This window comes from Syngnathoides biaculeatus, chromosome 11 (genome assembly GCF_019802595.1).
Source record: "Syngnathoides biaculeatus isolate LvHL_M chromosome 11, ASM1980259v1, whole genome shotgun sequence".
Lineage (NCBI taxonomy): Eukaryota > Metazoa > Chordata > Actinopteri > Syngnathiformes > Syngnathidae > Syngnathoides > Syngnathoides biaculeatus.
The window spans coordinates 15170808-15195941 of NC_084650.1; the positions used below are offsets into that span (position 1 = coordinate 15170808).

Consider the following 25134-nt stretch of genomic DNA (forward strand, 5'->3'; position numbering starts at 1 on the left):
TAGTGAGAGGGGAAAAAAAAAAAAAACAATCCATCAGGTCGCATATCAACACAAATCAACAAAATGATGCGACGGAATTTGATAGCTGACAACCGGCTGTCTTTATTCGATACTATCCGACTTTTTCTAAATAATTGTGAAGTCTGTTTGGCCGATCTGAAGCAAATCATCACTTCAGTAAGGTGGCCTTGCTAAATATTTGAACGTTGCCGCTACTTCTAACAAAAGACTACATTGAATGCTTCCATGATTGCAAAACAGATGGGATGTCAGCCCCACGTGTCAAATATTTTTCAGTCTTTTTCTCACGCTGTATAGAATTGAGCACATTATAGACTGTATAATGACTAATTTTTATCGTGGGCCACATTATAGTTACGGTTTCCCTCAGAGGGCCGTGATGACGGAAACCATAAAAACATTTAATCGCCTCATCATATCTACACATGAAATTTGAGAACTAGTTTTGGAATCAGAAATCAAGGTTAATGTGTTTTTCAAGTCCTGTTGATGTTCGGTAAGTCAAAAATGCTCGCAATATCTCCATGTTATCATTTATGATATGACCAATTTGAAATTTTTGGACAGATTTTAACATGAATCATAAAAGTAGACGTACATGATTTCGCGGGCCACATCAAATCATGTAGTGGGGCGGATCTGGCCCCCGAGCCTTGAGTTTGACACCGGTGTGATAGAGCATTTGAGCCTTTTTAAATGATCTCTCTTGCACTGTATTTTTTTTTGAAATACTAATTTTAGTCAGGGCAGCACGGTGGCGCAGCTGGTAACGCATCGGCCTCACAGTTCTGAGGACCCGGGTTCGATCCCGGCCCCGCCTGTGTGGCGTTTGCATGTTCTTCCCGTCCCTGCGTGGGTTTTCTCCAGGCACTCCTGTTCCCTCCCACATCCCCAAAACATGCAACATTAATGGGACACTTTAAATTGCCCCAAGGTGTGATTGTGAGTGTGGGTCTTTACCCCGCCTCCTGCCTGTTGACACCTGGGATAGGCTGCGGCGCTCCCCGCGACCCTCGTGAGGATGAGTGGCAAAGAAAATGAATGGATGGATAATTTTAGTCAGCTGTGTTTTATTTTGCCCTACTCTCTTTTTTTTTTTTAAAACGTCTTTATTTGGAGTTACCTTGCGCCAGACATGCTAAATGCATAAATAAATGTAACGTGCCGTCCGACTCACAAACATTCGAGTCAATTTGAACCAAACGCCGCCGCTGCAGCTTTCAGCCCCTCGGAGTGCCGCGGTTCTTGCGCGTATCAATCAATGACGTCTCTGAGCCGCAAAGGCCATCTTTTATCATTCTTAACAGCGAGACGGCGGCGCGACACCACACAGGAGAGCTTGACAAAGAGCGATCAACGGCGGCCGGAAGCTCACTGACTGCTCCGCGCTCTCCCTGGAGGACATTGGCCAGCTCTCACGACAAATACAAGAGCTCCACAAAAGCTGGACAAAACGGACTCAAAAATCTTGAACTCGACACTACTGAATATAAAGACGACCTCAGCACCGTAAAGAAAAATCGATGCATCTGCACATTTTTTGTTGTTTTTGGTTTTTGTTACTTCTCACCTTAATAATAAATCTCACCAATGCCCAGACACGGGCAATAGACACTTTATTTTTTTTTAGTTCTTTTTAGCAATAACTGTGCCATGACTAAATATTATAGCCTATCCCAGCTGTCAACGGGCAGGAGGCGGGGTACACTCTGAATTGGTTGCCAGCCAATCGCAGGGCACATGGAGACAAACAGCCACACTCACAATCTCACCTAGGGGCAATTTAGAGTGTCCAATTAATGTTGCATATCTTTGGGATGCGGGAAGAAACCAGAATCCCCAGAGAAAACCCACGCAGGCACGGGGAGAACATGCAAATTCTACACAGGTGGGTCCGGGATCGAACCCGGTTCCTCAGAACTGTGAGGCCAACACTTTACCAGCTGCCCCACCGTGCTGCCTCTGCTCGATATATTTCGACAAAAAACTTTTACACAAAAAAAGGGCCACCATTAGAACTTTAAATCTAACGTTTTTTTCAAACAACCAAGTGTTTTCATTATTAATTGTAAACATTTTCAATTTATAAAAATAAATTAAACAATAGGAAAAAATATTAAAATATAATAAATGACAATATAAAAAGAAAAGCACACCGCCAGCAAAAGGAAGAAAAATGTTAACTTTTCTCCTTATTGTTAGCTCCCTTATTCAATCCAGTTTCTTTTGTCTCGTCAGGTTCTTCTTAAATATAAAAATACATTTCTCCATTTACGTGTATCTGATACATTTCCCCACGAAAACCAATCAGTAAATAATACAATAATAAATATAATTCAAAAATTAAAGCTCATTTGCTTTGGCTTTTTTCTTAAAACTGGTATCCTGCACATTCATACAAAATAAGACCAAAAAATATGCAAAGCTAAAATCTTTTCTGCTAGACTTGCTGACCCCCTCCCTCCCCCCACCTCTTATTATTCCAAACACACTTTTTTTTTTTATTGACACGTGGAAAAGCACGCAACCCGAAAACAAGTGAATCATTGTGGTAATTGGACTAAATATTGACTGAACGTGAAACGAACTCGGGTCGCCTTCCTAAGCCAATGACTTCGCTGTTGCTAAGTGTCCGTGTCCAAGTCCATCTTCCATGCCACTTATCCTCACAATGCTGACTTAAAACACACGCAAAGCGGCAACAATATTACACTGTCCTTGTTCTAAGATGACAACTTGAGTGACAAGTCCATTTCATGCTGCCACCGCCTCTTTTGTACCACATTGTTCATTTTCCCAGACAAATTACATCCGTGCTGAATTATTCATGTTTATGACAAAAGGGGCGGCACAGTGGAGCAGATGGAAAGGGTTGGCCTCACAGTTTTGAGGTTCCGGGTTTGATCCCGCACCCGCCTCTGTGGCGTTTGCATGTTCTCCCTTTGCCTGTTTTCTCACATCCCAAAAACATGCAACATTAATTGGACACTCTAAATTGTCCCTAGGTGTGATTGCGAGTGCGGCTGTTTGTCTCCATGTGCCCCGAGATTGGCTGGCAACCAGTTCAGCGTGTACCCTGCCTCCTGCCCGTTGACAGCTTGATTAGGCTGCAGCACTCCCCGCGACCCTCGTGAGGATAAGCAGCTAAGAAAATGGATGGATGACAAAACAGGGGTACACGATATCGAGAACTAGCTTGGCATGATGAGTCACTCAAAAGGCAATTGGGTTTGTGCTCGACAAAGAATAAAAAAAGAACCCATTCAACATTAAATTAACAACCAAAAAATAATCAAGGAAATGTTTATAGCGGCTGTCATTCAAAATCAGGAGAGTTTGCGCTCCGCAAAGAAAAAGTAAAACATTTATTGTATGTCGCCATTGTCCAAATAATGCGTGAAGACTTGGAGAAGACTGGTTGAAAATTGCGCAGAGAAGAAACATTATATTAACATTTTGCATTATGTCCACTGACAAGCCCATCAACAACTACTATTTATATACAGTACTCTACATATAAAAAAAAAAACAACTCTCACCATTTTCTTTCTTCATTTCACAGTTTGAAAGTGTCCCATTTCAGTCTGGAATCTCAAAGAGAAAGTCCGAAAACAAGCTGTTTACAGCAGCTCGTAAAATCATAAAGTGCACTAAACACCACAAACTAAACATCTCCCAATTATTATTTTGCTCCCCCCCTCTATCAAGAGAGTCCAAAACAGTTCTCATTATTTCATGACTCTCTGTATTTTTTTTGTAATGAGTCAAAACGCTTCCTGAAAGCACAAATAGTGAAAAAAAATCGCACTTTTCTCACCCTTCAACCAACTGATGAAATCATCCATCCATTTTCTTTGCCGCTTATCCTCACAAGGGTCGCGGGGAGTGCTGGAGCCTATCCCGGCTGTCAACGGACAGGAGGCGGGGTACACCCTGAACTGGTCGCCAGCCAATCGCAAGGCACATCGAGACAATGCAAATGCCACACAGGTGGGGCTGGGATCGAACCCGGGTCCTCAGAACTGTGAGGCCGACGCTTTTCCAGCTGAGGCACCGTGCCGCCCTGATGAAATCATCAACAGGTAAATTCACAACTGCTACACTTTTTTTTCACCGCCTCTTTTCACTATAAAACATCCATCCATCCACTTTGCCACTTGTCCTCACGAGGGTCACGGGGAGTCCTGGATCCTATCCCAGCTGTCAACGGGCAGGAGACGAGGTACACCCTGAACTGGTCGCCAGCCAATCGCAGGGCACATCGAAACAAACACCCGCGCTCACAATCACACCTCGGGGCAATTTAGTGTCCAATTGATGTTGGATGATTTTGGGATGTGAGAGGAAACCGGAGTGCCCAGAGAAAACCCACGCAGGCACGGGGCAGAACATGCAAGCTCCACACAGGCGGGTCCGGGATTGAACCCGGGACCTCAGAACTGTGAGGCCAACGCTTTACCAACTGAGTCACCGTGCCGCCCACTGTAAAACATAAACCTGAAAGTTCAAAGAGGATTGTCGGAAGATAACACAAATTCTTTTTTTCCCACTGCTGATACTCACAGACAAATTCATCATCATGTTCAGTCAATTAAACAATTTTTTTTAATACATAAACCAGTTTTAACCGAAGCAGACAAACTGCACTAAAGCAAGGATAAAGTCCTCCCCCCCCCCCCCCCACACACACACACACGCTGTTTGCATTGTATCTGCGGTACCCTCAGGTCAAAGAAAAATTGCCTTTTTTTTTTTTTTCTTTTACAGGTTATATATGCCGTCTTTTTTTCTCCCTTACATTGATTTGAGATGAAAGTGTCTTTGTAGGGATGAAAGGTAGGTGAAAAATTATTGATTGGACGGATAGTGACGTGCCGTCCTCTCGTAAAAGTGCAGCAAAGGCGTTCGCCGGCAGATTTCGGTAAGTGATGTAATTGTGACTTAATTGAGGATGAAGATGAAGGATTTGAGAGAGATCCCAAAAAGTAATCAAAGCGCGTCAGAGGTGCCTTCAAATAAGAGCACCTTGACTAACGGGTTTTATCAAGATACGAGCCGGGGCGTACCCATTTTTTGTCCTGCGATATGAGCAAAAATTTCGTCCATCATCAGTTCACAACTCAAGTCTCAAGACATTACAATACTGGACTTTTTCTTCAATAAAACTCATCCAATTCACTTCAACATAGTTCCTTGGCACCAAGATACTAAGAAATGGCGGTAAAGCACAATCTTTGTCCAAATGAAGCTTTTTAGATCATTTCAACATAGTTCCCTCCCTGGCACCAAGATGCCACACGATGGGGGTAGAACATAATTTTAGTATAAATGAAGCTCCTCAAGTCACTTCCACATCGGTCCTTGGCACCAAGATCTCAAGATGGTGTCTTGGTGGCAAAGCACAACCTGAATGAAAATGAAGCTCTTTAACTCACGTTAGAATCGTCCTATGGCACACAGAGTCCGAAGCCCTACTTTTGGCAAAATGAATCTCCTCAATTGCATATGTACATAGTTCCTTGACACTAAGACACTGACAAAGCACTACTTTTATTCATTTAGCTGCAGCACAAAAAGTTACAGATTAAGCGTTTAAAACCAAAGAACAAAACGACAGTACAGCAACTCAGTACAGAAAACTAAAAGACAAGTTACTAAAGTTACTCAAAGAGAGGTTTTCAAATCCTCAATCATAACTGTAAAAAAATTGTTTGTAACCAGGACTTACGAACATTGACACTTAGGACTGACTTCACTTCTGTTGGCAACATATTCTGTTTGTGTTCAGCATCACAGACAAATGGGTGGCACGGTGGCGCAGCTACAAAGCGTTGGCCTCACAGTTCTGAGGTCCCGGGTTCAATCCCTTACCCGCCTGTGTGGAGTTTGCATGTTCTCCCCGTGCCTGCACGGATTTCCTCCGGGCACTCCGGTTTCCTCGCACACGCCAAAAAGATGCAACATTAATTGGACTCTAAATTGCCCCTAGGTGTGATTGTGAGTGCGGCTGTTTGTCTCGATGTGCCCTGCGATTGGCTGGCGACCAGTTCAGGGCGTATCCCGCCTCCTGCTTGTTGACAGCTGCGATACGCTCCAGCACTCCCCGTGACCCTCATGAGGATAAGCGGCGAAGAAAATGGATGGGTGGATAACAGACAAATGCTGCTCCACCGTATTTGTGTTGGACTCTACGTGATGCAACTTGAAATACACTGCAAGCGTGTGTCATTTGCACAGCTATGAAAGGCACCAGGTAAAGGCTGAAAGGAAGGGGTCCAAAGGGTGACCCTTGAGGGACCTCATATGTCATTGCCATTTGAGGAGATTGGAAACTTCCAATGGTTACAAAATACAAAGACCGGAACCATTTAACGGCTGTTCCATTTCCAGCATTCCTAGCCACGTGTCCAACACCACAATGACATCCGACGAGACGAGAACCGCACCTTTTCCGAGTCAGTCTTCAACCTGATGTCGTTTACTGTCTGAACTGCAGCCTTTTCAAAAGCCTCAGCTGTCTCATTTGTTGCTAACTGCGTGAAGTGGGAAGCGAGGCGTGAAAAGGCATTTTGTGCAGTAAATGAATGTTTTAAAAAAAAAAATACCAAAACTGTACGGTAGCTAGGGATCCACGTCCTATCTAGTTTATCTCAGCGGGGGTGGTTGCCCTGAATTGAGACTCAATAGGGTCGCATCAATCATTCATGCAGAAATTAATTGGTAGTGGAGAGATATTGAAATAAGAGTACACGTTTCATAATCAATAGGTGGTCGTTAGAGGAATGAAAAGACACTTTAACTGACAGAGAATAACAATAAATCCATTTTAATGAAGGGAATCTATTCAGTTAAGTCTCACGTGGTCCCTCCAAATAATCAAACGTATTGAAGCAATCAGCATACGTACATTCTCAAAAATTAATCGCAATCAAACATACTTATAGTCTCAAAATTAATAGCAAGGTTTAAGTAGCATTAGTATTTTTTAAAAACCAATTAAGGTCTTTAGTACTGGTAATTTTGTGATGGCAGTGTATTAAAATTAAATCCAATACAGTGCCGCATGTCACCTTGTACTCTTTTAATGGGTCGATCCACAAATGAATACATGAACAACAACTTTGTGAGTTTCTATTTTTTTTTTGCTGCTTCTTCAAAAGCGACAGAGGTCTTAAAATATGACACTTGCGACGTGAGCGACGCCAAAACTCGCATCAAATCAAAAAAGTTGCACTTACCAAACGCGGCGCACGCAACCACGAGGAGCGAGTAAACTTGCATTGCCGCCTGTGGGTATCCTGCGGGAAAAAAGATAATCATCATCATCATCATCATCGTAGGCACTGTCAACAAAATAAATAAAAAATTATTACAAATTGGAGCGAGCAGGTCAGCACCACTGAGGTTGGAAGCGGCACGGCCGGGTGGCGCAGCGACCTACTGGACCAGTGGATCTGGCGGCACTTTGCGCCAGTGAGAGGCTGAAGTGGAGCCGTGACGCACGGGAGGAGGCGTGAAGAGGGTGGGGCGGGAGTGGGAGGGGGGGTTGGATTATTGGAGGTAATGGGGGGGGTGCATAAAAGCCTCTCAACGCTGCAGATGTTCTCACTGCACGCTGTGTTCGTGTGCCAAATTCATGCAAAAATAAATTTGATGCTTAACTGGCAGATCTGCAAAAAGAGATGCCTCGAATCAATCAAACATGCCCCCCCCCCCCCCCCATCAGAAGTGGAATTCATTTAGTTCAGAAAAACCCTACAGTCTTAATCACCCATGAGAGTTAGCTGCTGAGTACCTTCTCCATCGGGGAAAAAAATTGTAAAAAAAAAAAAAAAAAAAAAAAATGGAGGTTTCCACAAACAGTTTGGGGGGGGGGGCAGCAAAAACTAGGAAGTCTGAAAACTAAAATAAATGCCTCCCCTTTTCCTCCAGTCAGAAAAAAAGCAACTGGTAATAAGTGTAATTGTTTCACTTTCATGAGCATTACATTAGATTACACCGATAACCCCCCCCCCAAATTAAAAGGGGAACTCCGGTGATTTGGATTATCAATGCATCCAATAGGTCATATCATTTGTACTCTATTTTGAAAATGTGATGTTAATCCTCTCTCATTTAACGATGTTTTGAGAATATTTTTTAATCGGCAATAACGAATTTTCATGGGCGCCGCCATTTTGGAGAGTCACATGACCTACGTGCGCGGATGTGACGTAACAGGCGTGCAAACAAAGGCTCGATTACGATGGGACGCAATGATGGCCAGCGCTGATTCCTGGGATTTATCCTCATATGATGAAGAAATAGCAGTATCGGTTGATCGGGAAGACGGAGGAATACGTTCATATGGATTTGAACCTGTGACTGTAAATAATGCTGAATATTCGGATGGCTCTTTGGATGGGAATGACATGGATTCTGATGAGTGCGCTCCGGCGGCGATCCAAGAACCATCCGAAAATTCCACATCAGGGCGTGACCCGTTTGCGCCAAATTTCAGACTCAGTTCGTTACGCGTACATAAAACATTTTTGTTTCAATTTATTGTAGTCAATGAGATTACAGGTATATTAAAATTTTAATTTGCGTAAGCAAGTCAGATTCAGATTTTAAAGCACAGATAATAGTAACAATTTGTGGCCTATGGTATTTTTAGAACATACCTCGCGGGTGCCTTATATGGTCCTCGCCCACACCGCGTTGGTGACCCCTGTTCTACATTATTTACAACCACAGGTTAAAATATTTATGGACATATTCCTCCATCTTCCCGATCAACCGATACTCCTATTTCTTCACCGGATGACGATAAATGCGAGAAATCAGCGCTGGCCATAATTGCGGGTTAGGGTTAGGGTTAGGACGGGACTTAATCGAGCCTTTGTTTGCGCGCCTATTACGTCACATCCGCGTGTGACTCGCCAAAATGACGGCGCCCATGAGAATTTCTAATTGCTGATAAAAATCTTCTCAAAACACCATTAAATGAGAGAGGATTAAAATCAAATTTTCAAGATATAGTACATATGACATGACCTATTGGATACATTGTTAATCCAAACCACCGGAATTCCCCTTTAAACAATAAAAACAGGTCCTTACTGCAATTATTTCCGAACGCGGGTGTTTTAGAATAAAACGAGTACGTCTGAAAATATGGATGCCTCCCTCACATAGACAATGTCAGGGAGAAAAAAGGTTTGTAACTGAAGATGAAAAAAAAATAAAACCCTTCGCATTCTATTAAATATTCATCCATCCCTTTTTTTTTGCCGCTTATCCTCACGAGGCCCGTGCCGGAGTGCCTGTCAGATTCCGCAGGACTAATCGGGAGAATTGTCCAAACCGACTCTCCATTTAAAGGGTCGAACTGACCCTTCACCCCGGCCGACTCTAACGCCGTACGTGCAGGGGGGCGAGAGCATCCTAAAGTCGGCGTCGGGATGAACCCGTCGAGGCGAACTGACTGCCTTTAGTTTTGCAAAGTCGATCGGGTCTGCCCTCACTGAGCAACCCTTATTGAGCAACCCTACAGCGTAAAAGGGTGAAAAAGTGATCGCTTGTCTTTTACGGCAGCTTCATCTCTTCTGAATCGATTGCACTTGTCATTGACCTCGTAAATTTAACAATCCTTGTGAGGATCGTTCGGATTTGTTTTTATATTAAGCCGGAGTTTATCAACGAGTTACTTTTTAAAATGGAATTTTACGGCTGGATGTTATTAATGTCGTTGACTGTAGAATGGTAAAAGATGAGACAAACTCATTATAAGAATTACGACGATAGATGAAAACGGGAATTTAAGTATTTAACAAAATGAAAAAAATTGTTCAGATGGGTACAACGCTGGGGTACAATTGCAATGTTAAGGCAAAATTGATGCTAATTGAACATAAATCAATATAAAAGAAAATAACGATTATTATGGTGATACTAATGGAAAGTAGGATGAGTAAATAAAAGTAATAAAAAGCAATAAAAATGAAGTAAGAATATTTGAAACTCAAAGCCTAATTTAATAATAAGGAATTTTACGGTTAAGGATTAATTGTAAAACCAACTCATCCTTCTTAGGTGACCACGTATTACCGTGTAATTACTATATTATAGTCGTTTTACTCGTGCCCAATCAAAAAAGAAGAATTCAAAAATAAATGGAAAAGAATATCAAAACAACGAGTTAAAACTGCATTTAAAAAAAAGTAAGATGAGTGCTTGCAAACATCCTGTGTGGTAATTCGAGGGTATCGCAAGCTCCCTGTTGAGCAATCGGCGATGTTGCCAACATCCTGTTTGGATGTTCGCTGCAAACCGTAAAAACAAAGATGTAAATACAAAGATATAAAATCATTTGGGTCTTTAAGGTTACCGAGTTAGGAATATGTACGTAATGCGCTGAAATGCTAAGTGGGAAGACGAAATTCTTTCGAGAGACCTTTGCCGTGCTGGCGATCCGATCGAAGTATAATTTGGTTTGGCGACATCTAGTGTTCAAGGACGGGGAGAACCTGCAAACTCCACACGGGCGGGTCCGGGATTGAACCCCGGGACCTCGAACAGTTAGGCCAACACTTTGCCAGCTGAGCCACCGTGCCGCTCTGGTAAATATTGTCAGGAGAAAAAAAAAAAAAAAACAAATAACAACAACAAAAAAAACGGATAGTAATTTCAACCAAATATTAAAAACACAGCAGTAAAAAAAAAATAACTTGGCTTTCTAGACCTCAGAGATGATCACTAGTAAGATTAAATTTTTCACCCCACTTTATCCTCCACTTTGAAAAAAAATAAACAACGTCTAATAAATTCATCCCTTTTCCAATCAGGAAAAAAAAAAAACAGGTAATAACGCGTGCACGATGTGAATAATTTTGTATAGTCGTGAAATTATCACTACCTTCAGGACGGAGGTCATTTTCATAATGAATTAGGGAGGGGGTGGCGTCACAGTTCCGAGGTCCCGGGTTCACTCCCGGACCGGCCTGTGTGGAGTTTGTGAGTTCTTCCCGTGCCTGCGTGGACTTCCTCCCGCATCCCAAAAACACGCAACATTGATTGGACACTCCAAATTTGACCCTAGGTGTGATTGTGAGTGCGCCTGTTTGTCTCCATATCCCCTGCGATTGGCTGGCGACCAGTTGAGGGTGTACCCCGCCTCCTGCCTGTTGACAGCTGGGATAGGCTCCAGCACTCCTCACGACCCTTGTGAGGATAAGCGGTTAAGGAAAAGGATGGATGAATTAGGGAGGGAAAAATGGTTGGAGTCCAATTCTGACACTTGCTTATCCTGCAATTTGCGCGAAAATCCCTCCGTAATGGTATCTTGTCGCGGCAATAACCCGCCTTAATTGGGTTCTGTGTGAAAGGCACCCGAAATGTCGTATCTTCTGTTATGGCTCTGGCGTGACAAATTTTGCACGATCCCCCCCACCCCCCAAAAAAAAAAAAAAAAATTGCGCAGAGAACAAAACAGTCACGGATGCTTGTTGCCGGCCCGGGGCGACGTTTCGTTCGAGTCGGTCGGAGACGAGCGGAGCCTCGTACCCGTGTTAGCTTTTCAATCATCTTTTATCCTACGCTCACGTCGGAAACAAAGCTGACGCTTTGAGCGACATCTAAATCTGATCGCCTGTTTTATTTATTTTTTGTTTACACTCTGATGGAGATAAGACATTCCGCGGTCCCTAAAAAAAAAAAAAAAAAGACGCTTCACAGTCTGTCACTGCAATTTGGAGAGCGAACGGCAACCAGTTTGACAGCAAACTACTGGAGTCTTATTTTCCCTAATCCGTCAGCATGCTGGAGAAAAATGACAAAATCTGTCCGAGTCAGCGGTTGCTGCTTGCGAGTATTATTTGTTATCTCGCCGTATTCACGGGAGCCTCCCGGAATAGATCCAGAAGGCTCTTTGCCCCACAGGAACGGGGACAATCTATTCGCTTGACATTCGGGTTGCACAATGTGGCCTTAAACTGCATTAAAAAAAAAACAATTTAAATTCTTCAAGTATTTTCCCAAACAAAAACATTCTTGACGTTTTTTTTTTTTTTTTAAATCATAGCAACTATCAGCCTGTTATGACTGATATGTCCACTAGGATCATAAAATCCACAGTTCAGCGCCTATCTTGGGTTTGTGGTCCCAGGTTTATGGTTTGAGGGGGAAAAAAAAAAAAATCACTAATGTCTTCTATTGTTAGGATAAAATTGAAAGTATCGCGTCACGGCATTTATGATTTATTTCAATAATTTCTGGCCTACGAGCCGCGGCTATTTTCACACGCTTTCAACCTTGCGGTTTATGCGGTGATGCGGCGCTAGCATTAGCAAGGCGCTAACATTAGTGCACCTGGTTATAAGCCTTGGTACACAGAATGAGTTTAACGCTAGCGTTAGCGCACCTGGTTATAAGCCTCGGTACACAAAGAGTTTACCGCTAGCGTTAGCGCGGCACGAGCATTAGCACACCTGGTAATAAGCCTCGGTACACAGAATGAGTTTAACGCTAGCGTTAGCGCACCTGTTTGTAAGCCTCGGTACACAGAAAGAGTCTAACGCTAGCGCGGGAATTACTATATTAGTAATTTGTATGATGTTCTATATGTCAGAAATACAGCAAATATGTTGTTCTGTCCACGCGAGCAGCAGACAGTGACAGGAAATACAATTAAATGCTCGTTCAATGGCTGGCAAAAGGAACAATAAACCTACTGTCACTGCGTACCTGTTGCCGTTCATACAACAGAACAAGTCATGGCTTCCTGCAAATATATCCGCTTTATGTTCAATTAAACAACTTTCACAGTTTTACTTTTTGTTTGTGTCAGGGTTTTCCAACGTAAAATAGATGGCTGGGCTCAACAAAGTTCGTCAAATACCCATCTCATTCCTAAATATAAGCTCAACTTATGAAATCTTGTTTGACACACAATTGAGGTAGATGAGTGATTATATGATCTACTTGATGATAATTAAGCATGAAATTCAACCCCGCCCCCCACTTTATTCATCCTTTTAATCATTGGACATGCAACATCATCACAATGCATTCAAATTGAAACGCACTGTACAAGATTTGCTTTGACTGCAGACTTTCAGCTTTGAGCTCATTTACATCCATGTCAGGTAACTGCCATAGGAATTATAAATGTTCTGCATTCCGCCGACTGAACAGTATACGGCAACTACTTTTTTTAGTCAACTTCAGCTGCATGCTAGCATTGCATTGTGTGTCCTTGAGACGCTGAAGTAGGTTTGACACATACCTCTCAATACCGCATAGGACTCCGAAACTTGTGTACTGTACCGTTGAAAGTTGGTTTCTGTCATGGACACGCAGCAAGGGACTGGACCCAAATGCAGGACTCCGAGGCAAGGACATGATGTTGAGGGTGGTTTTATTCCAGGCTAAGGTCACATTAATAAGCGGTCCAAAAAAGCAGGAAGTACAAAAAACACGAGGCTACAGGCAAGATCCAAAAACATGAAACGAGGTCCGATGACTATGAGGCACAACTTGGAAGCGTGAACAAAACCAAGATCAGGATGGCACAGGGATGCTGTCACGAAGGGAAGCACCACAAAAACTCTTGCGTACTCGCGCACGATGATGCAGTTCAACACACAGAAAACCCAACGAACTGGCCAATGCAAGACAAAAACTCAAGGCTTGAATGCCTGGCCTAATTAGCGTCCATACAGCGCAGGTGTGGAGCTGCTGCAAGAGGCGGCTCCGCCCAGCTAGCCCCTGACAGTTTCAGCTGTATTTCCCAGGAAATAAATGGTTAAAGGTCAAGTGTCATGCCTATAAACATTCCAAAATAGATATTGTAATGACTTATACATTATTCACTTCAATGTCTATATGAAAAAATAAATATGAGCGGCGAGCACGTCATCCATGCGCAAAGTTGGGGAAGTCTTATTCGACATTCAAGTGGTAGCCATATTGGCTGCATCTTCTGTCCGTGACGTCACACTGAGACATTCGCCATTGAATACACGCTGTGCCACCTGCTATGGGAGACGAACAAGAGATATTTGGATTTTTCCGGACGCCCCTTCTTACACGGAAGCTCTTTTCAAAGAAGAGAACATCTCACAACCGTGTGAACCGAGTGAAGTGACCGAGGCAATATTACCCCATCGTTTCGAGACATATTTAGATGATATGCGGATCACGGCCAAACCGCCTCCCCGCCTGATACACCTCCGCGGCGGTGATAAACAACGGTGCCCGCGAGCGACGACGATGCCGCGGTCAAACCGCCTCCCCGCCCCATCCACCTCCGCGCCGGAGATGAGCCACTACAGCCCGGCGCTGCGACGAGCCACCCCATCGGTGCCGCGTCCGCCGATCACGGCTTCGGCCAGGTTGGCACACCGACACATTTAGCACCCCTGATTTACGGATTACGTCCCCCCCCTCCAGAACTCTTATTTTTTCTAGTAGCTGTACACACACACCTACCTGTCATTTGGAACCGACAAAGCTCTCGTCCTTGGCACCTGTGCAATCCATTTTTCATGACGAACCGGGTCTTTTGGAAAAGTATGAAGAGCGAATCCACCCTCCCGAGCGTTCGAGCAATATCCAGCAATACAAAGACCCGCCATTTTGGCTAACACAAAGGAACAACGAGCTACCTTCCCGCAGGTAAAACTAATAGAAACATACGAGCCCGCATGAGTACGCTACCACCGTGTACGTCACTTCCTGCTTCTTCTCGAAAACAAATCCCTCGAGAGGATTTTCATGGCGGGAGTTACAAAAATCACTTTTTGTGGTGAAAAAACGGATGGGTTCATATCGGCTACCATTTTTTCATTAATAACATACTAAAAATCATGCATTTCAAGACCTTGAACTTCCTTTTGCAACCCTACACTACTACCCTGGAGCCATTTTGCGCTACTATCTCGGTAGAGAGGAGTCATTCACTCACCGAAGGGTTGCCGGTTTGAATACTGCTGCGTTTGCGACCCCAAGTTACCTCCAACTGGGCACTGCAAATGACAAACTGTTCTCAGTTGCCTTATTCGGTCAAACTGAAATTCCCCGATGCATACTTCTTATGCAAATATTTATGCGCCGCTGAGTAGTACATTTGGATGTAAATATGAATGAGGTGAGTCAAGGACACCTGCTGTGATGTTCAAGTCAATCGTCAATTTAACAAAGCAAGCGGGCAGAACTGTCATTATTACTATACTTCATTAAAAAGTGAAATGATTACCTGCAAGAAACAGAACATCGCATTGGAATGCTGTAATGACTCGTACAATCAAGGAAAATAGTGTCTGCTGTTGCCATGGCCACGATGGATCAGATTCTTTTGTGGCTGTTTGGTAATCTGTGGATCATCCAGTGCAGATTAAAAAAAAAAAAAGGATCAGGATTTGAAAGAAGTACCGTATAAGTATGCAATAAGCGCAAAAGGTGAGAAGGGGTACAAAAAAGGGCTGGGGAAGCTGTGTCACACACAAACACGTGCGCATACACTTCGAATTATTAGACACCATTAGAATATCAAGAAAAAGTTGATTAATTCCAGTAATTCCATTCAAAAAGTGAAATTTGTATTATGCATACGTTTGTCCATCAATCACCACAGAGCCTCACAAGTGTCGCGGGGCTGTCAACGGGCAGGAGCCGGGGTACACCCTGAAATGGTCGCCGGCCAATCGCAGGGCACATAGAGACAAACAGTCGCACTCACAGTTACACCTACGGGCAATTTAGAGTGTCCCATTATTGTTGCATGTTTTTGGAATGTGGGAGGAAAACTCAGTGCCCGGAGGAAACCCACGCAGGCACGGGGAGAACGTGCAAACTCCACACAGGCGGGTCCAGGATTCAACCAGGGACCTCAGAACTGGGAGGCCGATGCTTTACCAACTGAGGCACCGTGCCGCCGTGCATACATTCATGTTTATTCATTTTAACCTTGAAGATTATAAATGACAGGTCATGAAAACCCCAAATTGAGTAGCTCGGTAATTTAGAATCTTGTGAAGATATCCAATGTTGAAGACGCTCGACTCAACAAACAATTACAGTATAATCCATCCATTTTCTTTGCCGCTTATCCTCACAAGGGTCGCGGGGACTGCTGGAGCCTATCCCAGCTATCAACGGGCAGGAGTACGGGGTACACTCTGAAAAGGTCGCCAGCCAATCGCAGGGCACATCTAGATAAACAGCCGCACTCACAATCACACCTAGGGGCAATTTAGAGTTTTTGGGATGTGGGAGGAAAACCGGAGTGCCCAGAGAAAACCCATTGCCCCCCGCCCCACACACATCTCTCTCTCTATCTATCTATCTAGCTATATATATATATATATATATATATATATATATATATATATATATATATATATATATAATATATATATATATACACACACACACACACACACACACACACACACACCACACACACACACACCGTAATTTCCGGCCTACAACCCGTGACTTTTTTCCACACGCTTTCAACCCTGCAGTTTATGCAGTGATGCGGTGGTAGCATTAGTGCGTCGTTAGCATTAGCGCACTTGGTTATAAGCCACAGAAAGAGTTTAACTTGAAGAGAGAGAAAGTAGTTTATATATATATATATATATATATATATATGTAAATATATAGCAGCCTATCTTAGATGTGGTTTATAGTCAGATAAGGCTTCCATTTTGACGTCTTGTTTTTGGTTATGTCACTGCAACATTTTCTCTGTAATAAGGAGTCTTCATTGTGTTGCTGGTACATAGCCATTTATTTTATTCAATTGACTTTTTTAATATCTACTATTGTTTTCGTTCACCTTCGATAATAGCTGTATTGTTGCTCGTGTTAATATAAGCACGAGGTAGAAGTCTCGGCTACAAAATTGGCTGCACAACTAAGAACAGGTGAAAGTAGCGAGCAGAATGTACCGCAATGTAATCAAGTAAAAGTAGTGTTTCATAACAAAAAAAAAAATCAAGTAAAATGTGATTGACCTGACTTTTGAAAAATGAGCGGTCATTCACCTAATTTCTTTATATCTAACTTGTTAACATGAACAGAGATTACCGTTGCATGTTGGCAGTGAACTTGTCTCACTTAAGCAGCATTTTGGCAAATAGTGAAAGTCTTAAAAAAAAAAACAAAAACTTTACTTCAAAGTTTCCTGAAAAAATCAAACATAAAACAAAAGACAATTACATTCAATCAAAATAACCAAACTGCCTTTAAGACGCTCTTGCTAGCCTAATGCGAATACATAATTCCAAACAGCGTTGAAGGGCTAACACAGCACAGTCGCGGTGTTTTCAGCCTTTGTATGCGAGACACACACAAAGGTGGCTGTAAACACGGCGCAATCACATTTGAGACAAAAGAACATTACTGAGGTCGCCTCGCGATTCAAGAGGCCTCCTCTCCACATTCAAAAGCGAATGATTGGACGAGGACCCCCGCAAATGAATAATATACATTCAAGACGGGGAGGAATACTGATGAAGCCGGTTGAATAGATGCGCAACATCAATATTTCCGTATGAAGACAAAGACTTGCTATCGAGTGAACTTCGATCCGAAACATGGAAAAAAAGACGGATGAAGGGCTGACAAGATTCAATTAAGCACAATCCGTCAAGAGAGAAAAAACTTGATATGGAATGAGACCCCTTTTAAGGAGAATCTGAACCCGAGATAATGCCGGGAGAACTGCTGTCATCTCGTGGGAATGCGCTATGAACTGCGATGAAGTCTAATCTCTGGACTGTCCATTCAATTTTCTTTTCACCGTCACGTTCACTTCCATTTCCAACTTCTTTTAAACAATATTTTCCAATAATGAGCAAATCACGGACGTCGAGTCTCGGCTGCGACAAAATGAGATCACACGGTCACCTTTCTTGCTCGGAGCGGTCCTGGTTCGGGTAGAATCGTCGCAGTCATCACAGCGACGCGTCGGCGTGGTGTTTAGCGTTTGCCGTCAACTGTGGACATGTTTGACACAAAAGCTTTTTATTGAAAATGCTTTCGCAAATGGAGACTCGAAAAGCAAGTGACTGGACAAACGCCACAGGAATACTAATGAGGACGGATGAATATTTCCGTGTGAACACAAAGACTTGATAAAGTATCAAGAGAAGTCAGAATCAACACGCTGTTAATCAGGAGATCTACTCTGATCTATGTTTACAGCTAAATCTATTTACTCTATGTTGCAGTGAAAATATGCAGATTACCTGGAAGATTTCGGCCGGCCGGAGTGGTCCGGTTTCCGCGTGGGGGTTTGGAGGGGTGCCCAAAGTCTTGGTGGTCCCTGCTTCCACCCTTTGTCCTTTGCGCCCACACCACTTTCCGCTCTTGGGTCAGTCCCGCAGCCTGGCTGAATCTGAAGGTGGACTGGACCTGGCCTGCAGGTTGGCCTTGGGTGTGCCATTTGGGAAGCGCAGCTGCTCGGTGCAGTAAGCATCTGTCACTTGCTGTCCATGGGCTAGCTGCACGCTTTTGGGTCTTTGGTGATCTTGCCAACAGTCCCATGCTCCTGTGGGACCATTGGGGGCCTTATTGATGGCTGCCCCGCTGGCTCCTCGTCAGGTCTTGGACCTTCTGGGCTGGCAAGCACGACTTGGCTCAACGCGGATGTTTGGGACGGGCGGTGGCCTAGCGAAGGCGGGATGCGGTCGTCGAAGTGGGTTAGTTTTGACACCTATCCACCCGATCCCATTGGAGTGGGCTTTTTGCGGTTTGGGGTTCCGCTGTGTCCAACTTCGTGGCGAGACGGGCTGAAGACCCTTCCCCACTCATGAACATTTGACTATACTGAATTCTTTTTTGTTTTCATTAGTTGTTGAGCTTCAGAAAGTGCAAGTATAGGATGTACTGTATTGAGGTCAAATATCTATACTGTATATTCAATTTCATCTCCCTTTGCAACTTGCATTCGCCAATAATCATAAAATCCATGGATTTATCAGTCAGCATCAAATCAAAATACCAAGGATTTGAAAGGATCTTACTTTTTATCATGTTCCCTTATGCTCCAGCAACAATAATAATTCCACGGATTATGTTTAATATGAAACAGATGGCTTTAAAGCGTAGTCTAAATTGCTGGTAGCCTTTCGTTACAGAAAAAAAAAAAGTGGTACAGTAACCAACCTGAAATTGACAGTCTGCCTTTCACCCGAAGTTAGCCGGGATGGGCTGCGAACCTTGCGTGGATAAGCGGCTTGGAAAACGTGATGAATAGAAAGTGACAAAAAGTAATGAACAAAAATGAAGTGGAAATTATCTGGTGCAATAGAATGATTTTTCAGATTAAAATCAGTCAATGAGGGTTCTTCAGTCTACTATGACTAAATCATCTTTCCCATTAAAAGAGGTGGAAATGCCATTATTTTGCTAAAAAAAATTCCTATTTAATGAGTATGTATGTCCTCTACAATATTGCACTTTGTAAAAACATACAGCAATGTCAAATTGCTAGGATCTAAAGAATTCTACACTTTTTTCCTTCAATGAAATAGATATTGTGCTACTTCTGCTGTGTGGGCCTTGACCAGCAAAATACACGAAAACTACGTCGTTATTTTAAATAAATGTGTTGATCTCTTTGTTAAATGCTTAGCTTGACAGTGAACATCCACGAGAAGTGGCTTGTCACCAGGTGACTTGAGTTTGCTGCCACCACAGAGCACTCGTATCTGAGGCTTTTGCTTGTAAGTCAAAGCAAAAAAAAAAAAAAAAAACACTTGACAGCTGGTATCTCGAAACACCCAAAAGCCGGGGCACTTGTTCCTGAAAGGCGGCAACGTATGTTTGACTTTTTGTGCCGACACGCTCTTGGCTGGTTTTAGCTTTTACATTTTCTTTCCTGGCGGTACGGTGGCACAGCTGGAAAGCGTTGGCCTCACAGTTCTGAGGATCCGGGTTCAATTGCAGCCCACCCTGTGTGGAGTTTGCATGTTCTTCCCATGCCTGCGTGAGTTTTCTCCGGGCACTCCGGTATCCTCCCACATCCCAAAAACATGCAACATTAACTGGACACTCTAAATTGCCCCTAGGTGTGATTGGGAGTGCGGCTGTTTGTCTCTACGTGCCCTGCGATTGGCTGGCAACCAGTTCAGGGTGTACCCCCGCCTCCTGCCCGTTGACAGCTGGGATAGGCTCCAGCACTCCCACGACCCTTGTGAGGATAAGCGGCTAACAAATTTGATGGCTGGATTTTCTTTCCCGTCTTGCTCGAGAATGCCTTGAGATTGCAGCGAATCTTTGCACAGATCCAACACATCCTTCGCCAGATGGAGCGAAGCGGCTCCAGAGCAAAACCAAGTCCCCCCCCCCGCCACGAGGTTTCACAGCAGAACTCTGTACCCTACACTGTGAAACATGACAGAGGCCCTGTTTTGCCCTGGGGCTGTTTTTGCTACATCTAGCACGGGTCATCTTCAATCTTCACGCGGGGTACTCCGCAATCTAAAATTTTCGTTTATTTTAGTGGCCATTGTGGTCGTTCTTGGACGGCAGCCGACATTTTGTTTTTTCATTTTTATTGAGATTGTAAGTACTTTTCCAAATCCGGTGTTATTGTATTTTTTTTTTTTTTTTTTTTTAGTAGCCTGTTTGTCAGACGATAAAATGCCTCGAGGAGAAGGAGGGAGGGGGTGGAAGGAAGGGGATTTATTGGAAAAGCTGCGAGAGCTTTCGTCTTCGATCGCGACTTTCACATAATCTCGTTGATCTTTTTGATCTTTCCCAAAAAAAGTTGATTTTTTTTGGGGGGGGGGGGGGTTATTTAAATGTCATGGCTGCTTCACAATGAAAATTGTGCCGTTTGTGTGGAGGTCTGATGTGGGCCTAAATGCCAATTTGACAGGTACATTGTAAAGAAATTTAATGAAACGTTAATATCAATAATAATAATAAAAATGTTATTGTATGCATGAGTTTTCACTGCACAGTCCAATGTATACATTTTGAATTTATTTTTTTAATGCGTGTACATTTGTAGTGTTTGTTGAAATGGAACAAAATATATTTTTAAAGCAATATTTCAATGCTATTATCACATTAATATATTTGGAGTTAATGCTATTTTTCGATTTTAATGTATGAAATATGAAAGAGCAAATTTCATATATAATACACATCAATTGTAATACATAAAATGAAACAGTTTACTTAAATGACGGTTCTATTTAATATATTTTACATTATTTTTTTAGGAACAGTACAAAACAAATACAAACGTTCTATTTACTCTTTTGTATTACATACATAAAAGTATTATGCATAAATTGTGCATCACAATATATATGTAATAATTCACTCAAAAAATACAATATATTTTATACAATTATTTTTCTCTTTATATGAAATGTATTTAATTTTTGAATTTCATATTAAGATAAACATTTAAGACTAAATATTTTGTCGTTTTTTTATTGCTGTATTTAAAAGACATTTCTGTTGAATTGTGTTGACATGCTATGTTTTATTTATTTTTGAAATGTCTCTATATAACCACATCATTTTTTTTTTTTTAAACATTTTAAATTTTTTTATGGTCCGCAGTTTGGGTTAAAAAGAAACAAGCCTTCAGTTGAATCTCGTGCGAGGAAACGCAAGCGCGTGACGTGATGCAGCTGCTCGACCGAGGAACTTCAACAGACTTTGGAAACTTTCTAAAGGTTTCGTCCGTCAATCAAACTGCAGCTGGGTAAACAACATCCTCAAAGATTTCAGACACATTTTGCGTTTGGGCTTTTTAATAAACACTTTCAACTATTAAAGTTGACTTTTAGCAGGCTCATCAAATGTTTTTTTTCTTTGTTGTTCATCGCGTGAATATTTCTTTCCTGGTTTTGAGTGACGTTGATTTATATGTCTGAAGTATTGTGGGACAGCAAGTACAAGTCTTTTAATTTGTGTTCTACTCATCATAATCTCACATTGGGAAATTCATCTTACACTATGCACTATATTTGATTTGATCACGTTTTGCCGCAATTTATGGGTTTTTAAGTTTTGTTTCTATTTATTGCAGTCGTGCATCCTGCTAATTGAATTTGAGGAAAGTTTTTTTTTTTTTTTCTCCTTGGAGTTGATTCCTTAAAAAAAAAGAAAAAAGTTCTTTGCTCAAGTCTTGTACAACAGTCTGAAGTTTAGTTTACATGTGAATTTTTTAAATTGAAATAAAATGTCACATTGTCTTTGCTGAACTTGAAAATGCAATCAAGAAAAAAAAAAAATAATTTCAAACACAGACCTGAGGGCAAATAGGGTTTGCCCAATTCACTACAGTATTGTGTGATTGCAATGAAACAAAGGAAGACTCGCCCCAAAATTCATATGTACAATAAACCCTCCAATGTGAAGTAATATTACATATATTTTAGACAAATGAAAAAAAAAAAAGTTTAAATAAAGAACATTTCTGAAATCCAAGCAAAATCTGGATATGTGTGCCAGCTTTGACAGCCAGACCTGGAAGAGACCCCCTTGACCCCACCCGTGACGTCAACAGTGCTTAGCATTACAGACCATTGGTTCTAGCTAAGCCAATATGCCAACGTGTTCTGCACCAAAACTGAGAAAACGCACCCAAATTTGTCCTTTTTTAACCTCCAGTGGTGTCAACCTGACAGGATAAAGGTGTGGCTGTCACAGTGGAGGCTCGTTTTAGTTAAAGCCTCCCGTGCTGGTACTGTATAAGCAACAACATAATTTATGAGGCGGCACAGCTGTTCAATACCGGACCTCCGTGTGTGGAATTCGCATGTTCTCCCCATGTCTGCGTGTGTGTAACCTGCCTCCTGCCCGTTGACAGCTGGGATAGGCTCCAGCAGTCCTGTGACTTAAAAAAAAACAAATATATACGTGGAAGCACACAACACTTCCCGGTACTATTTATGGCGATGCACGTGTACAAATCCCCGACTCCCCTCCCACCATCCCCGCCGCTGGGGCCAACTTGGGGTAAAAAAAAAAAAAAAAAAAAAAAAAAAAAAATTAGTCTGGACACAACTGCTGCATATTCTCTACATCTAACCAAAGCCAGAAAAGCATGAAATATCCAGTCCATATTATTCTTCATCCTTAGTGGCACACCCCCCTCTTCAACATGTCAAGTTCCACCTGCGTGTATTCTGGCTCAAGCGTACAGGCTTTAACATTGAACATCATGCTATTTTTGTTTTGTTTGTAATTATTTCTCACAAAAATCGGCCACAAAAACACCAGAACTGGAAGCACTGCAGGCGTGGCAAACGCTGATTGGCTGTCGCTTTTCCAGCCGGGCTCAATGGAATCTCTGAGCGAGAGAGGAATTTTGATAATACTTCTCCAATTTCGATAACTTTCTTGGTGAAATCTGTGGATAACTCTGGCATTAAAAGAAAAAGACTGAACCCTTATCTACAAACTTTTGTGTGCTCCCATTCTGATAATTTTGGGGAGAGTCTTCCTTTAAGGTTTGTTTTGCCACCCCATATATTAAAAAGCAGGTTTGTGTTTTCTCTGCAAAGGTGAGAGTGACGCGCACAGAGGTTGACGTCTAGCCCGGCACAGAAAAAGAAAATAGCAGCATACTTTTCACACATTTGCCAACAAGGAGTGTCGCATTTCGAGCAGTTGAGAGAGCGGCCAATTAGTCGGCACAACTTTGGATTCGATAGCCTCTTCATCAAATTACCAAGTGATGTGAAAAGTGTTCATTTTAATTGAGTCCTCGGGAGCGGAGCATTCAGTTTGATTACGACTGGTTATTTTCTAGCCTCAAGTATGAAGCAGTTCTTCAAGTTCCGGGTTTGACATTTTTTCCCCACCCCCCTATTAAATCCCATATGGGAAGGAGTCCTAGTTTTGATGCGATCAAAGTTGGATGAATCTCAGACCGCAAACATTGGCATAAAAGAAAATGAGAATGTGCTATACTAAGTATATGTAATACACATACTAATTCAGGACGTTAGCCTGACTCTAAAATTCTTCTAATTAAAGTGTCTGGCAATACACTGGAGATGTGAAGCGCGTGCAAAAAGCCAGATAATTGCATCACTCAATGCAGTTAGTGTGTAATTTCACTCTCTGAGGCAAAGTGTGGCTGGAATTATTAAAATGGCTGTTCAGTAAAACTGACTGGAATTTTTTCTACATCAAATAATCTGTACATTACTTTCCCTTTGCTACAGAAGAAATTAGTACAACTTTTAGATTACTTTTTTTTTTTTTAAACATACTTCAGCACAGTACTTATTACTACTTTGACGCAACCAGCTGGCCATGCAGACACATTGATAAATGTTTACTAACACAAAGTGGCAGGCGAATCCCGCCGAGTTTGGAGATCTCTCTTCCCCGCGTCGACTGGAGAGCCCCTTGCCTACTATTTTGTCACATTTTAATTGGAAGTGATTTCTAATCTGTGTTCAGACTGCCGATGACTCACCCAAACGCCGCCCTCGATGCAGCAGGACGCATTCGCATCCTTTAATAATGAATCGCATCTAAAATTAGACAGTCTTCATTTAACAACTTTGTTGATAATCACTCAGACAGTTGCGCGTAGTGTGGACAACGACAACACATTGGGAAACATTTTTAGATCGCGTGAATACACTGGTGAGGACGAAAATCTTGAGTTAGTGATTAACGTTTTCCACCGTGCTATTCGCGCTGCGACTTGCCTCAACTTTCGTTACACATCGGTGAGGAGAGGAAGTAGCGCCAATTCCCCGTTTACAGCTAAAGCTACCACAACTATATCCTCGAAAGTTGTGTTTCACTAGGTCTCATCCGCTCCCGTTGGAACTAATTAAATTCCAACCTCTCCTTTCCCATTTCCTTGTACTCTCGTCACAGTGTATGATTATTTTCCACCTCCATCCCTTTCACCTCAGCACATAAGCGACTGACCAAATTCATCATTCAGGGTTTAGTCACCCATGTGGACCTCATCCACATTCGGTCGGTTCCCCCAAGTCAGTCTTGAGTCAAACTTTCAACATCATGGCAGACGTATCCTTGTTTACGATTTCTTCAGTATGTCTTCACCTTTTCCTTTCAGCTTGTCCTATTCGGGGGTCGCCACAGCATGTCATCTTTTTCCATCCATCT

The 25134-nt window shown here is 42.5% G+C and overlaps 1 protein-coding gene across 8 annotated transcripts in view; it reads right to left on the bottom strand.

The window, feature by feature from the left end:
• The window catches only part of rxfp1 (relaxin family peptide receptor 1), a 57165-nt gene extending 37032 nt beyond the window's left edge, over positions 1-20133 (bottom strand). For 4 of the 8 annotated variants that reach the window (XR_009797201.1, XM_061835566.1, XM_061835564.1 and 1 more), the window contains exons 1-5: positions 18258-20133; positions 17917-18005; positions 15257-15373; positions 14966-15026; positions 7260-7319 (exon numbers count right to left, since the gene is read on the bottom strand). Coding sequence is in view for 5 of the 8 variants with exons in the window: in XM_061835566.1 (XP_061691550.1) it covers positions 7260-7319; positions 14966-15026; positions 15257-15274 (139 nt within the window). In the remaining 3 variants the exon portion in view is untranslated. Of the gene's footprint in view, positions 1-981; positions 997-7259; positions 7320-7394; positions 7503-14965; positions 15027-15256; positions 15374-17916; positions 18006-18257 lie in introns of those variants that run through there. The other 4 variants (XM_061835567.1, XM_061835568.1, XM_061835571.1 and 1 more) reach the window with 4 other exon arrangements.
• Positions 20134-25134: the final 5001 nt, after the last annotated feature.